The following is a 17516-nucleotide window of genomic DNA, read 5'->3' on the forward strand; positions in this document are numbered from 1 at the left end:
ACATCCCCAGCGTCCCGCTTTGTGTGAGGGTTGGGTGGGCTCAGCCAGGTAGCTGCACTCTGGCGGGCCATGCATGGGCTAGCAGTGGCGGTGCTTTGTCTCCAGCTCTGAAGCGCTGCATTCTTCTGCAAACACTCAGCAGCCTGAGGAAGGGCTGGGACTGGGCTGAGCTGCTCTAACCGGTCAGACAGGTAAGGAGGGCTTGTTGACACCGTTATATTTGCAGCACGCATGCTCACTGCTCCAGTTCCTGGTGCATTTTTCTATTCCACCTTCTTGTAACTTTTTTTTTTTTTTTTTGGTGTGTAAGGTTACTTCTCTGATAATATCCTAGCGGAGGAGAAAGAAAAACACCTTGGACTTGCTAAGTTATTTCCTACATGTTCTCTTTTTTTTTTTTTTTTAATGCTGGATGTGTGGCTCACCGGAGGATCTGTGACTTGTGTGACAAGAAGAGAAAGAGGGGGAGAGCAAGAAACGGAAAACTAAAAAAGTTTGGAGGGAAGTGGTAGGGAAACCGCAAGGTGCCGGGAGACCGGGAGACCGGGAGACCGGGAGCTCAGCCCCCCCCCCCCCCCCCTCTCACCCTCCTGGCAGTGTGTGTGTGTGAGGGAGCATCATGCCCAGAGCTTTCCTGGTGAAGAGGAGGAACCCCCTGCCCGCAGCGCGCAGCTGGGATGCACTTCCAGACGCGGAGAGAGCGGACACCTACATCCCAGGTGAGCAGAGGGGGCCCTGCACCGGGGGGCGAGGGAGGGGAGCAGCACCGGGGGGTGAGGGAGGGGAGCAGCACGGGTGGGCGAGGGAGGGGAGCAGCACCGGCGGCGAGGGAGGGGGCACTGCACCGGGAGGGGGCACCGCACCGGAGGGCGAGGGAGGGGAGCAGCACCAGGGGAGTGGGCACTGCACCGGGGGGCGAGGGGGGGGGGAGCAGCACGGCCAGCGGGACATTAGTTACACCGCTCTCTCTCTCTCTCTCTCAGGCTTCATTTTCTGATTTATCGAACATACAAGAGGTTTATACAAATACTGCTGATCTAGCTATTGTATTTATATATAATGTTATTCATCAAGAGTAATAAATAAAATGTGTGTGTCTGTGTGTATATATATATATATATATATATATATATATATATATATATATATATATAAATATATACACACACACTTTAACATTTACACTAACAGATTATGATCACTATATATTATATATATATATATATATATATATATATATATATATATATAGTGATCTCGTGTATGATCACGATATATATATATATATTAATGTGTGTGTGTATTAATATATTGATCATAATCTGTTACAGTGTAAATGTTAAAGTATATATATACTTAAAAATAAAAAATATATATTACACCCACACACTTTGTTTCCAGGAGTTTACAGGTACACGTTGGTGCAGGTGCCTTGCTGTTCGTGTCCTTTGTGTGTTTACTTTTCAGTGTGTCCTTCCAAGAGTGTCACACCCCATGTAAGAAATAGAGAGAGAGCCCACAATGCGTGCGGCTGATTTTCTAGAAACCCCCCTAGGGCAGGGCAACAACTTCTGCATTACTTTTATTACCACACCTAACTGTAACTGCTCCCACAAGCCAACTGCTCATAATCCAGGCGGGGATCCCAGCAGATCTGTGCGGGGCGGGGGGGGGGGGGGGGGGTGTGTGTGTGTGTGTGTGTGTGTGTGTGTGTGTGTGTGTGTGTGTGTGTGTGTGTGTGTGTGTGTGTGTGTGTGTGTGTGTGTGTGTGTGTGTGTGTGTGTGTGTGTGTGTGTGTGTGTGTGTGTGTGTGTGTGTGTGTGTGTGTGTGTGTGTGTGTGTGTGTGTGTTATATCTGTGTTACATGTACACAACTAGGGTTTATTTTCTCTCAATCTAACGGAAAGCTCCACGCCATCACTCCCCAGCCAGCGTCAAACCAAGCCCCAATTGTTTGCTTTGTGCCATTGACTTGTTAATGAGAGCCTTGCACTAAAGCTACACCCTCAGTTCAAATACTGCAAGTGAAAAAAAAAACCTCTCCTCACCTGCCTCCTCCCCCCAATCCACCTCTCTCCCTCCCTTCTCCCCCAATCTACCTCCACCCCTTTCCCTCCCTTGTGATTGTTGCTCTTGGGGGGGGGGGGGGGGAAGGGCTCAGCACTACATATTTACCCATTAAAGGAAGAGAAAAAAAAGAATACCGCTTTGCCTAACTGTTCCCCGCAGGTGATGCTATGTCTTTGTGTCCCTTATCTGCTCACCTCCTCCCCTCTGTTTGCCTCCAGTCAGCATAGACTGTATCTTGAAGTATGTAAATGAAGATAGCTGCAGCAACAGCAGCAGCGGCGGTGATCCTGCAGGGGAGAGTCCTGAGAGGAGCAGCAGTGCTGCCAGCAGCTGCAATGGCAGCGACACTACCCCCGGCAGCAGTCACCCAGGTGTGGATGTGCTACCACCTACAGCAGAAGGCAACAGCCAGGAGAATGCAGATGGGCAAGTTGGGGCACTCCAAGAAAAGCGACCACCTGTCAGATCCAAAATTAAGGTATTCCTCCATCGCTTTATTTTATTTTTGTTCTCAAATGACATTGTGCAAGTCTGTAAATTGTCACTCATTTTGAATGGAAAGTCCTTACTTAAAGTAATCAAAGGTTTAACAGGCACACAATTAATTCTTCCTTAGGCAATTAAGAGCAATTGATGGGATTCCCTGAATCTCACATATCTAGGTATTTGAATCGTATCACTTAACACCTAAATATTTTCAGTTTGGGTGCGGAGACTCGAATCTCAGTCTTTATATTAACCTATAATTCGAGACAATACCTTGTGCATTTATACTCTGTAGTTTGAATATCTGCGATAACAGTGCGAGAGAATCAGAATTGTTTGGGTTAGCTAAACCCCTCTTGCTGCCTTTTCATACTGGAGAAAAAAATTCCTTTTATACGTAAATCAGTACTTCTCTAAATGTAATAAGTGTATTTGTATGTTTACTAAATGTGCATTGATCTACAGTTCTGCCTCTAATACTACATGAATATGCTCTGTAATTGTTGCTTTGATTAGAAAATTACTAATAAGACGCTTATGTTTACAAGAACACAGCTGCAAATATACCTAAATTTGAATTAAACTTAAACAGGGAATACACCAATAAAAATGTCTTAATTCATTTATATGATTTGTTTGTCCACATTGTCAATTAATCCAGTATTTACTATGTATGCAGTGACACTCAATTGTTATTGTTCTTAAAAATGGATACATTTAATAGTTCTATAGAGAACAATTAAAACATGCTGGCTAGTCAATCTACAATCAATCTTCCCAAATATGTTTTTTAAATTGAGACTTTTAAGGTTGAAAATAGGTAATACATAAGAGTATGCATATTGTAGGAATGCATAAGGGAAAGCACACAGCTATATCCTTTGGCAAGGTTGCCTTTGTACAGTATTGAATAAAAGTTATACCTAGGTGCCTCTGCTTATTCATTCCTCTGATATTGTATTGGGACTCAGACCTGGAACACTGAGTCAGATCTGGATTTGAGCACCAGGATTATTCAGAGTAAATGCACATAAAAAATAATGAAAGAAAATGTCAGTGATAAAAAGCGGTAAGGACCAAATGAAACTAATATATAATATATATATACACACACACACACACACACACACACACACACACACACACACACATATACACACACACACACACACACACCTGATGAAGGTCCTCTCGGGGACCGAAATGTCGGGCTCCTGTGTGTTATGGGTCAATAAACACCCTTTATTTTGCATATATTTTGTCTGGTGCTGATAATTAGACCATTCTGGTCCTTTCTTTAAATAAATATATACATACATATTCCCATTTTGTTTGTCAGTGCATTTCACTTCTGTTACATTTTATCTACATACCAGTAAAGACTATCTTCACTATGGTATGCGCCTCTGCTTGTTTTATTATCCAGATTAACTACCTTTTAAGCATTGCAGTCCCACTATAACCCTACTATGAAGTAATGTATCCTACATGACTAATAACATTGATAGATTTCATGTTGCTCCTTATCCTATGCAGAAGTAGAATGCCAGTTATGACAATCTCCTACGAGTGATTAGTCAATAGCACAAGTCTCAACCACCTGGGAGCGCATTGAAATCCATTCAAGTATATCTATTTTTATCCGGGCAGGAAATGTGCTCTTTGACCTGCTTTATCACTTCTTCCAATATACTTCTCGGGAATTACTGCACACCCGGTAACATTACATGGGCTACAGATCTCGTGAACAGACAGATTCCCCCCCCCCCCCCCTTCTGTTTAATTACAAATGAAAGATTAGGTCAATTAACCAGAGAGGAGACATGGTAACATGGTTGCAGCAATGGCCAGAGTAATTGATGGTGCATGCCATGCCCCAAAGCATCAATATCTGGTGAGAACAGAGGGACAGAGAAGAAACTGTCAACACAATTCAATTAATGCAAAACAAGGGGCTAATTCAAATCTGTTAGAAATAGGACAACGTTATTATGAATTGATCGGAATGTACACATTTCTTTTTTATTTTACATACTGTAACTAAATGTTTTAATTTCTTTCGGTGTAAGTCAAGTTGCTTGCTAAAGACATTTCTTTGCAGTAGATAACAATTAACCAGCTGTTAAAGCAGCATCACTGATTATAAAGGAGACTGACAACTATTTTTTATTGTTTATTGTGAGATTAAGGATTTCCATCTTTTTGCTACTGATGAATTATGCTGATGTAATTTGAAATTAAAACAATAGGGTGTCATAATCAATCCTCCGTTGATTGCAATAATTCATTCCAAATTTTTATTTTTAAAACGCAGCTACTACAGGCAATACTTTAATATTGACCCTCAATTTTACAGTACAAGTAGGGTATTTAAACACTTTGAAACAGCCCTCCTGGCAAATATTTAGGTTATAATATAACATTGTATTATATTTTGATTCACTCCACATTTTTTTAAAGCATATACCTATACATACTAAATTGTATAATATTAATATATATATATCAAATAAAAATATTACTTGTGAGCACATTCACATGTCTTACAGGTCTGCAACCCTGCTTTTCACCATTATCATCTAGCATACATTGCTTCCACTGCAGCAAGGATACACACACACACACACACACACACACACACACACACACACACACACACACACACACACACACACACACACACACACACACACACACACACACCTTCAACTCTTCAAATAGCGGCTTTCCTTAATCCACTGGTGCAAATGTTCTAGGCTAATACAAATATAGAGAGACAAAGGGTGATGAATACAATCCCAAAAGTTTCACCTAGAGGTGCAGAATTTTCACCTAGAGGTGCAGAATGAGCTCTAAAAACCTGACTTATAATTGGTTGGTGCCTCTTGCATATATATTGCATTGTAACAAATCACTCACAATTGATTTTTCCCATTTTAATGTAAGGGTGACAATATCTTAATTTTCCATAGTATACTTGTAAAAGTATATGTGGTTTTTAAATCTGAAATTATTAAAACTGGACACAAGTAGAATTTCTTTCAGAATTTACACAAATTAAAAAGTGCAGTCACAGCAGTAACATGGAAAAGACAAGCTACATGTTGTTTTTATTTGTATCAACCCATTCACTTAAACACAGTAGACAGACTTCAGTGCGTGTAAAATGAACAATCACATTTCTAGACCACAAAACAATATGTAATGGTAAAATATATACATGATATCGCTTTTTGTTTGATTTTTCCCCCCCATCATGATCACACACTTCATCTTGAAATGCTCTTGTACTTTTGGAGACATGTGGAGAAATATTGATGTAAATTAATAGTACACTTTCTAAGAACCCCCCTTATTATTTAGCAATATGTATTAATATATTGTATTTGCAGTGGTAGTTATCATTGTGCTGTGTGCATTGTTTCAGCTTTTAAGCCCAAATCGGAAAAGCTATTGAACATATTTTTTTTATTATGTATCACATGATAATAAGGATGTTACATAGATGAGTACTTTCACGTTATTGCAGCTTCTATGTATATAGTTCAGTGGGAAATGGTCCAGCACAGTCTTATATCTAAGACCTAAAAAGAAATGGTTAAAACCACTTTAGTTGTGTACATTGATGATCCCGAGGCTCCTTGTGATAACCGTGCCTGTTCTGTATAACAATACAAAGAGTGTATTCGTCCTCACGGTGAGTCACGTTATTCATTTTATTCTTAGTTCACAACTGGAACCTGCAATGAGGAGATTTACAGCTGTGACATCTGTGGCAAAGGCTTCCGCTTACAGCGCATGCTCAATCGTCACCTCAAGTGCCATAACCAGGTGAAAAGGCACCTGTGCACCTTCTGCGGGAAAGGATTTAATGACACCTTTGATCTGAAGAGACATGTGAGGACTCACACAGGTAACAATGTTAATGCAGTGTAATTGTTTCTCTATCGCCCTCTACAGGTTGCACAGCAAAGTTGGTAGAGATTGTGTTATGTAGCTCAGTGGTTTTCAACATCTTACTCCCAGATCCACAAAAGAAAGGGTAACACACACACACACACACACACACACACACACACACACACACACACACACACACACACACACACACACACACACACACACACACACACACACACACACACACACACACACACACACACACACACACACACACACACACACACACACACACACACACACACACACACACAAAATAAATATATTAGACTTCACTAAGCCTGTTCCCCAACTAATTGCAATATTAAGCTCTTGGCTAAAGACGAGGCCCACAACACCGAAAAACAATATCTGGCAGCAAACCATTTAACCCGTTCTGTTCCTCTGACAGTGATGGAGATAATGTAGCTGTTTTTTTTATCATTTAAGATTTTATTGACCTTTTTTCAAGAATAAGGGGAGGGACTACATAAAAGAAACAGGGGGAGGGGGGGACATTGGTACATATAATCTGGAAGTATCACATTTGGGGAGGGATTAGGAAAGAGGGGGGGGGAACAGCATTTGTACATTTATAATATTGTTAGCATCAGTTTAGATACAGCATAAATCACAAGGTTCATAGTATTTTAATCCAGGTATGGGGATATACCTGCAAATGCAGCCGTTTTTAAATGAAAGATCTGTATTTAAGTTTAACAGTAACCTTGGCTGCTTTAAAATGAGCAGTCAATAGAGCGTTAACGGTGCCTTGGAAAGTACAAATGCCTTTGCCCTTTGTTATCTGCTATTTTTTGCAGTTGACGGTGTGTATTATATGCTTAAAGACTGCAAGACCTAAGTAAACTAGAGACTAAACTGATAGGCTTATTACTTTCCAAACACAACGCTACAAAGGGCAGAACTGATTTTTTGCATTCCAAAAGTTATTATTAGGTTTTGAACCCCTTGGTTGCCAAAGGGTTTAAATGCAAAATAACATTTTCGTTCATGCCTGGATACTGGGACCACTATTGTGTGCAAAAATATTCTGGGTGCTCGGGATGAAATGGTGATTAATATAAACGAACACATTGTGATTAGGGGCAGTTCCTAACAACCGATTTCTGCCAGAAAACCCCCAACTCTAAAATGAAATATAAAATACAAAATGTTTTTTTGTACGCACTCAGACCAGATAGGGGAAAGAATGCTACAGTAATTAATTTACAAAGGATCGTTTACAAAAGTGACAATTGAGTTAAAGAAATGTTTTTTTTTTAAATGTTTATTTTTGGGCAATTATAATGCAAATGTGTTGCATGTTACTAATTGTTATTGTTCAAGATTTTACCCTCAAAATCACATTTAACACAGCTGCAGTAATGGTTTTATCTGTGCTTGCAAGTGACGTCTTCATTTATTGGAATGCTTGGTTTTATTGGAATAGTATATTAATAAATAACACCGCAGATGTGAAATTCACAAGCTTAGAAACTGTTTTAGCACCTAGATCAGAGACTCCCAGAGCTGTATCTGCAATGTTATTGGTGGCCAAATGATAATGGTCAAAAGGAGACTTCATTCTGGTTGAGAAATCCATAACCATGTGTCTCCAAGACTTACCAATGCCTTATTAATGTAGATTTTTTTTTATGATATAACCTTCCTTGCTGTGCTGACCTTCACTAAATTGCATTATTTTCAGATTATGACACCACTTATTTGTTAAGAATAAATATAATACATAGGTGTTGTTTTACTCTCTTCATTAAAGAGGGATTCCTGTTTTGGGGATGTAAATATAACTAATTAGCTCTCCAACTGCCTTACATGGAGCAAATATGAGCTAATATTGTAAACCTGCCTTGCTGAAAATTTTGGGACCATTTAGAAGTTTTACTCAAGTTTGGCACCATATATTAAAGTTGGCAGAAAGGGTAAAGATGGCACATCAATGAATAGATTTTATTGGTGAGAGTTGCTTGTGCTGGGCTAATGATGTCAGAATTATACTTTATCAATTGAAGTTTGTCTGTCAAACTCTTAAACTTCGCTCATCCAATCATTGGAACCTGAGGAAAAGGAGAATCGATTAACAAGGCAGGAACATAAAAAAAATGTTGCTTTTTTTTTTTTTTAAATCTCAACATTTAATTTATGGAGAGAGATTGGTAAAATAATTGGTGACATGCCATATTGGTGAAAGGCCTCTCAAAGTCGTCCGACTTGGTGTCTCCAAACTGCAAAGACTGCCATGAATTTCTGGATTTATCCATGTTGGATGGACCTTCCAATGCTCTTCCGGGTCCTCTGGCATTGGAAAATAAACAAGTAAAGCCAGCCATCACTTGAAAGCTTTTTAGGCTTTTCATGATCACCAATGAAGCCATAGAAATCTGGTATCTACATGCTCCATCATTTACACGATTCAAAAATAAGTAACACAAATAAGGGCAATTAATTAAACTGCCCCAACCGGCACTATCTTAGGTGTCGGCTCCTTGTGACCTTGGGCATGTTACGTTATGTCCCTGTGCCTCAGGCACCAAAAACATAGATTGTAAGCTCCACGGGGCAGGGACTGTGTCTGCAAAATGTCTCTGAAAAGCGCTACGTAAACCTGGCGGTGCTATACAAGAACAAATAATTATTAATAAATAACCCTATATTTGTCTGAAATCATAACAATGTGAAATCCTCTCCGTTGACAGGAAGGTATAAAATGGGATTTTGACTCCCTGGTTCTGTTTGTTTGCAGGAATCCGCCCGTACAAGTGTGAGATCTGCAACAAAGCATTCACTCAGCGCTGTTCCCTGGAATCTCACCTCAAAAAAATCCATGGGGTGCAGCAAGGCTACGCCTACAAACAACGGAGGGACAAGCTCTTTGTCTGCGAGGATTGTGGCTACACGGGCCCCTCCCAAGAGGATTTGTACCTGCACGTGTACGACGGCCACCCTGGGAGTGCTTTCCTCAAGAAGACCACCAAAAAACTGGCGGCTATTTTGCAAACCAAAATCACCTCTGTTCTTCAGATGAGTCCCAAACCAGACGAGGAGGAGGAGGAGGAGGAGGTGGAGTGAGGGAGCAGGGCAACCCTGCCCCCTGTGGAGAAGTTTACATAGTATATGAACTTGCTTTTTTTTTTTTATTATTACTTTTAAAGGCAGAGGGCTTTTTAAATTAATACAATGAACTTAATGTAGTTAGATATTACTTTTTTTTGGTATACATAAAACTACTGATTTTGCTGAAAGACTGAAAGCACAATTATTATTTTTTAGGATAGAGTGAGCTAATTCATGTATATTGAAGTAGACTGTTCCCAAGGAATGTACAGCTGTTTGGATGGATGTATATAATATATGGTATAAATCAGCCAAATGTTAATATCGATGTGACTTGCTAACAATTATTGTAAAAAGAGAAAAACATTTTGCATTGGTATAAAGATTTTTTTTTTTTTTTTTTAAACAGAGACACACTTTACATTTTTATATATAGAATGGGTGCTGGTGCCTAATATTAAACTAATGTTTACATTTTCTGAGTCCTTTCTTACTACGTTTCTGAGCGAGGATAAGTCATTCCTGAATAAATGTTGCATAGCAGTTAAGTGTTCTATTAACACAAAGGGTTCTGTGTCCATCAGACAATGATAATTCTGTTACTGCTATTACTCAAAAAGCTGCATCCTGATTGGTCAGTTACTGACGGGCCATGGCCCTCAGAATGTTCATTTAAGTCAATTCTATGAAACAATGCAGGTTACAAGACTCCGCTTAATTACATGAATTAAACCAGGATTTAAATAGCAACAATGACCTGTTTGTTGGTCTTTACAAGTCAGGTAAGGACCTGTTCCACCTTGAAAGATAAACTGCCCCTACTTATAGAGACCTTTAAAACAGGTCACTGTTGCATAACTAGCGAGTTTATTACTTAACAATCCTTCCTGTATCAGCTGCTTGAAATGGAACTTTGTCAAATACTCAAACAATCTGACTGTCAAAACTTTCTGTCACTGTGACCACTTCAGTACCTGTGTACCTGACATCAGAGAGAAAGTCACTAGCAAAAAAGTTCACTGACTGTTATAAGAGCCTAGTTGGCCTTTGTGACTTCCAGTGAACAGAATAAAGGCACTTTTAGTTTTAAGATTGTACGTGCTTCAGATTTTAACTGTTTGATGCTTGTTGTTGATATCCCTATTGCAGCAGTATTTAACACATTTTGTCAATTTTTACTGCTTCTAACATACTTTAAGCTTTAGGGTCAAGTTAAAGTTGCATTTCATTTCCACTGCAGAAGGTACTGCCTTCAGTTCTTCTTGGGAAGATTTCTGGCCTCATAAAGATGTTATGTGACTTATGCGGTCTTAACTATAGCTAAATAAACAATGTATTTATTTCTATATTTAAAGGAGCTTTGTGGACTTTTATACCCAAGAAAGAGAGAACACTGGCGGAGTAAAGGCACTGCCTGCCGGATAAGTCCCTATAGCATGCACTCAATGTCTGTGTGGGGGGAAGTACCTGCATACAATTAGAGACAACGGAAGAGAGTAGTGATACTGGTCCGTTATGTATTGTATAGTTGTAATGTTAAAACACTATTTATTATACTGCATTAGAATAATAGGACCAGATTAGATGAGTGAGAACAATAAAATCGTATTAAATAATAGCCGTAAATGCTAATAGATGATCAAGGCAGTGGGTGACCAGTACAAGTAAGTTAGGTCAGTAGGTACCACATTTTGCCTCTAGTGAGGTCACGCAAACCACACTTGGCTAAGGGTATGGTGACCCTATATGCCAAAGAATCTGGCTGAGGTGTAATGCCCTAAAGTATAGAGGCAGCGACCACTTGCAAACAATCAGTGACAGTGTAGTGCCAACTAAACAAAGAAAAACAATTTCACCTAAATCACAGCAAGCCCTGTGATTATTAAATCACATACATACATGATCGACTATATCAACATATAATGTAGGAGGTGGATGTCTGTAAAGAGACCCCGCTTATAACTGACCATTGTAGCAATTTAACTACACACAGGGGAGGGAAAGAAAGGTACAAATCCCTACACACCAATCTAGACTGACCCTGCGGGGATATGGCATATTAACCATAGCTACCTGTTAAATGAAATGCAAATACCCGCTTACCTTGTCCCTCAAAAACATACCCCTGCGTCACTGGGGGGGGGGGGGGAAAGGGTGGGGAGAGGACAGAAGGAGGGAGAGAAGACCCCCAAAACGTATCTGTGCTGGCCCTGCGGGGATGCATTCCAAGAAGGCTGCGTTATGATCAGTGTTTGCTGCGTGGCTGCACTGCGCAATGCTCAAGCACGCTGGCATTCACTCGGTAGGCAGTCGCGTGATGCGTGACGTCATGGTGCTCCCCTCTGACGCACGTTTCGCATAGGCTTCTTCCTGAGAGGGATAGGGGAGTTATTTAAAGTACCCAGGCTGTGCTGAAAAGATGTGTTATACAGCAGGCATCAGCTTATAGGGCTCCATGTTAAAATGGACAAGAAACAAAAAGGTGTCACACTGAGGGCTCATTTGCATGTCATTACCCAGAATACCTGGCTGCAGTGGAAGCAGTGCATGCTAAGAGATAATGGGCAAAGACAGGGTTGCAGACCTATTTGAGACATATGAATGTGCTCACAAGTGGTATATTTATATGATCTATTAAAGGAGCAATCCAAGCCATCCCACGTGTTTTTTTTTTTAAATCAATTAGTTCTGTAGTACTAGTACTTACTGAGTTTTTTTAAATTCAACTCTTAATGCCATTATTAATGAGGTATAATAAATATGTTGAGTATCCTCTGATTTCTATAGCAGGTTTTAGCACACTCCCCCAGCAGTGCAAAATATTTGTAACACTTTCCTGTTTGTGATAATTTGTTGCCAATATTCCCAGCAGTTTGAGCTGCAAGCTCTAACCATAGATAATGTTACCTTAGTAATATAAGTATACATTGTAGCTGCTGAGTTACACTGACTGAAGGATTGATTTGAAACTGAAAGGTGGCCATTAAGTGAAGCTGGGGATACAGGATCTTTGCTGATCGATCACATTGATCGGCAGCTTAGGTAATTAGTTTTCAATAAAAGTAACACAAAAAAAGTTGTTTTTTTACATTGCCACTTGGATTGCCTCTTTATGCCATGATATTTCTGCAAGTTCTTTTTTTTATGAGTGCGTCAATACAGCTAAATTATTATTTTTTTCATCTGATATTACATGCACACAAACTTTACTGTACTGTACTCTGAAAACTATTGGGCAAGAATTCATAAGTACTTGAATGAGTATGATTTTGTAAAGATGTACGATGGATAATGCTCATACGGAAGAATTCATATGTGAATATTTATATTTTGTAAACGCACCACAGAAATGTTTGTGTAGATGACTTACTTTGCAAGAAGTACCAGGCAAAAGCTCTTATTCATATGAAGTTTATATTTTCTATTTGAAAGGAGCTCAATCTTCCAAGATATGGGGAAGTTGCTTCATAGCATTTGTAGAGGGGTCTGAATAGGAAGAGAGAGAGTAGCATCTTTGGAAAGTCTATAAGCACATCACTTAAAAGCTGATTACATCTTTACATATTTGGATAGAATGAGAGGCAAAGCTATAACTCAAAGCAGTTCTTAAATATTTCAGACCCATCGGGGAAGCTTTTTTACTTGGAGAAAATCACACTTTTTTTTTTTTAATGAAGCTTTCACAATAGTAAATTTCTTCAGGTTACTGTTGAATGAACCTAAAATCTAAAATATGTATTTATCAATAAAGAAAAAGGACAGCTTGCACTGTTCCTATAAATGAAAATAGAGAGGAGATCCAAACTTGGAGAATAAAGTGGAGCACTGTGGTGCTCTGCTTTTTTCTCCAAGTTTGGATCTCCTCTCTGCACCATTTCCTGGCTGGTTGCACCCACCTGAAGACACTATTTCACCAAACTGTGAGAAAATTTGGCATTACATAGCCATTTATGGATGAAGATTGAACAGCACTAGGGAGATTTGCCTGCTAAAATAGGAACTGATTGAGTCATTGCTGTTTCATAGACAGTTTGTGGCTCTTATGGCTCCAGACTCAGGCCTTTCTGCTATAGCACACTAATGAGCTCTACAAGCAAGTCTCTATTTCCACTCCCTGGTGATATAATTAACTGTCTTCCAACTCAACAACATTAAGAATGACAATATATGTTGTTACATGATTAATATTATACACTGCTTCACTGATTACAGAGATTCACATCTCTACTGCTTTGTATAAATGCAAATATTTAACACTAGCTGATATACCCGGCGTTGCCCGGGAAGTAATTTTTTTTTGGGGGGGGGGGGGGCGGGCGACAGGGTTGGGCTGCTTGGTGGGTGACTGAGTTGACTGAGTGTGTGGGGGACTGAGTAGGTGTGTGAGTGTGTGGGTGACTGAGTGGGTGTGTGAGTGTGTGGGTGACTGAGTGGGTGGGTGACACTTGACTGAGTGGGTGGGTGACACTTGACGGAGTTGGTGATACTTGACTGAGTGGGTGGGTGACATTTAACTGAGTGGGTGGGTGGGTGGGTCGGTGACTGGGTGACTTTTTTTGGGTGGGTGGGTGGGTCGTGACTGGGTGACTTTTTTTTGGTCGGTGACTGGGTCGGTGACTGGGTCGGTGACTGGGTGACTTTTTCTGGTTCGGTGACTGGGTTGGGTGGGTCGGTGAGTGGGTGGGTGACTGAGTGGGTTTTGGTCAGTTGGTGAGTGGGTCGGTGAGTGGGTCGGTGAGTGGGTCGGTGAGTGGGTGGGTGGGGTCGGTGAGTGGGTGGGTGGGGTCGGTGACTGACTGAATGGGTGGGTGGTTTTGGGTTACTGACTGTGTGGGTGAGTGGGTGACTGACTGGGTGGGTGACAGAATGGGTTGGTGTGTGGGTGACCTTGACTGACTGTGGGTGAGTAGGTTGACTGAGTGGGGGGGTTGACTGAGTGGGTGGGTTGACTGACTGAGTGGGTGACTGAGTGAGTGGGTGACTGAGTGAGTGGGTGAGTGAGTGGGTGACTGAGTGGGTGGGTGACTGCATGGGTGACTGAGTGACTGGGTGGGTGACTGAGTGACTGGGTGGGTGATTGAGTGACTGGGTGGGTGATTGAATGACTGGGTGGGTGAGTGAGTGACTGGGTGAGTGACTGGGTGGGTGAGTGACTGGGTGGGTGAGTGAGTGACTGGGTGGGTGAGTGACTGGGTGGGTGAGTGACTGGGTGAGTGAGTGACTGGGTGGGTGTGTGGGTGACTGGGTGGGTGTGTGGGTGGTTGACTTTGACTGGGTGACAGTGGGTGGGTGGGAGATGGTGGGTAACAGTGCGTGGGTGGGAGACGGTGGGTGACTTACCTTGACAGGGTGGTGGTTCCTGGCGGCAGACGGTTCCCCTCCTGGCACTGATATCCCCGTGGCATCTGGCTGGGGCAGGAGGTGGTTCAGGAAGTTGGCGGGGGGGGGGGGGGGCAAGAGTGGCAGGCTGGGGCAGGAGACCCGCGCCGTACTTCCCCTCCGTCCGGGAGTGTTATGGTGCGGCTGGGGATGTTGCAGAGCGTCCGGGTTTGGGTGAGGCAAGGCGGGGGGGGGAGTGGTATTTGTGCCTGAGGGGGGAGAGTGACGGCCACCAGCAGGGGGGGAAGGTGAGCTGCGGTCCGGCTGAGGGGGGAGAGTGAGGCCACCAGGAGGGTGTGTGTGTGTGTGTGTGTGTGTGGAAGGTGAGCTGCGGTCCGGCTGACGGGAGAGAGTGACGGGCACCGGGAGAGGGGTGTGTGTGTGTGTGTTGGTCAGAGGCGCAAGTGGTCACGGTGTGAGGAGAGTGTGCATGTGTGTCTCTTCTCCCTGCCTGGCTCCTCCCTGCCTGGCCCGCAGGCCAATGAGCTGTCTAGCAGACATACACACACAAACATTATTTGAGACTTATATATATAGATGAGATGCATAGGAAAGTATACAACACAAAAAGAAATAGCAAGTTTAAAAATAAAAAATGAAAATATAGACAAATGTTGTGACGCAATCCAGAATGAGCCTAAGGCAAAAACCTTTGTCATATATTTTATTTCCTCGATTCTAAGACGCACCATTAATTTAATAAAACATTTGGGGGGGGGGGGGCTGTGTCACGGGCATTGTAAAATCACAGAAACAGAACATATTACATAAACATAACATAAACAGTGTGTGTGGCTGGAGCAGGGAGCTGCCGAGTTTCTGGTCAATTTCAGCAGCCAATGCATTGATTGGCTGCTGCAACTGACGTCACGCTGCTGCAGCCTGAGATCACAGATTGAAAAGACTCCCGCGACTGCAGCAGCGTCGACACCGCACTTTGCAGCCAAATGTAGATTCAAGACTGAACACTACCATAGGCCGCCAGGGGTCGGTGACGAACGCACGTCACGAAGTGCGCAGCGTAAACGGGGCATTGGAAGCATCCCCGCTGCGGCTGCTCCAGCAGCACCCCCTTGCAGCCTCGTTTTGTTTTTAAAACATCGTTTCTATGACGCATCCCAATTTCACACGTCTGAAAATGATTAAAAAAAGTGCGTCTTCGAATCGAGGAAATACGGTAGTTTATAGGAATGTGCAGAATTTCTTAAAATATCTGTATGCAATTACGTTTTTGAATCATTGAGGCGACTGTTCTGTGTTCTCCCAAATATGCAAATGCAGCACAAGTGGTATTTTTTGTCTCAGACACGTCTGCTAACCTGGTCGTTTCCCATTATCTCTTAGTATTCAGTGCTTCCTCTGCAGCCAGGGATTCTGGGTAATGGCATGCAAAAGTGCACACAGGATTCCCCGAAAGGTTTGTACACATTCTTTAAAAAGGGCAGTCCATCCTAGGCCAAACGTGTTCTTATGGCTGTGACATTTTTAAATATTACCAAATGTGACACTGATTAGCACATTGTAAACATGGCGAGTTGAGATTTGGGATGGATTTTATTTTCTCTGGCTAATCCCTTTGTGAATTTGCACAGAAAGAGGCCCCTTTTCCGACTTATCTTATTGGTTATCTGATAAGGATATGGTGGGCTACAGATTTACAAATACTCCCAATTCAGAGGCCCCTGAGCATTGCAATTTGTAATAAACTTCTACAAGGGAAAAAAAAAAGTAAAATCTTTGCTTTTAGAATGGTCAGATTCGTTTTAGAAGCCAATTAGAAATAATGGTTTATAAAAGTTTTTTGACCAACAACGTGTTTTTCCACTTAATCGTGAAATTTTCTAGGGTGGGGAGGGGGGAAATGCACACCCCTGTACTAGCTCTGCAAAATTCTGTAGCTGATATGCAACATTATATTACTAAGTGTAACACTTTATTGTTGTAATAGCCAATAATACAATTTGGAACACAGCAACAGATCTGTTTGTAATACTTTGTTGCTAAATGGCAGAGCTCAAAAAGGTGCGTCACATTCTGTTTCAAAAGAGGAAGTGGATGTGACGTTCTAAATGGTTGCTGTAGCAACCAAAAGGATGATCAGGACAATATATACATATATATATATATATATTTTTTTTATTTTTAGAAAAGAGCATTAAAAGGCATTGAGTTTTAAAAAGACATGCAGACAGACCATATTATCTAATACAAAACTGATTTCTAAAAAAAATAAATTATATATATACAGGCAGTCCTAGTTTTACAACGAATGGCTTATCCAACCTTATGCAATGCATACCCATGTTCATTTTTACAATGCCAAAACGGCTTATCCAACACTCTTACGACGCTTTGCAAAGTTGTTTGTGTATATAATATATATATATTATACTATATATTATATATATATAATACAGTATATACACTATATAATTTATGTGAGTGCTGCATATCTTATTGTCTGCGTAAAATATTTTGTGTATTTTAGAATTAAAAATGCCTTCAGGAACGGAACCTTTTATTTAAACAGTGTTCCTATGGGAAAACGTGTTTCGCTTTACAACGTTTCG

General features: G+C 41.3%; 1 protein-coding gene across 1 annotated transcript; it reads left to right on the forward strand.

Annotated features, from left to right (window-relative positions):
- Positions 1–286: 286 nt before the first annotated feature.
- Positions 287–10044, forward strand: OVOL2 (ovo like zinc finger 2). Its single transcript, XM_075596272.1, has 4 exons — positions 287–719; positions 2289–2548; positions 6283–6469; positions 9257–10044. The coding sequence occupies exons 1-4, from the start codon at positions 620–622 to the stop codon at positions 9580–9582; spliced, it is 873 nt and encodes a 290-aa protein (XP_075452387.1). The 5' UTR covers positions 287–619; the 3' UTR covers positions 9583–10044.
- Positions 10045–17516: the final 7472 nt, after the last annotated feature.

The sequence above is a fragment of the Ascaphus truei genome, chromosome 4 (genome assembly GCF_040206685.1).
Source record: "Ascaphus truei isolate aAscTru1 chromosome 4, aAscTru1.hap1, whole genome shotgun sequence".
Classification (NCBI taxonomy): Eukaryota; Metazoa; Chordata; class Amphibia; order Anura; family Ascaphidae; genus Ascaphus; species Ascaphus truei.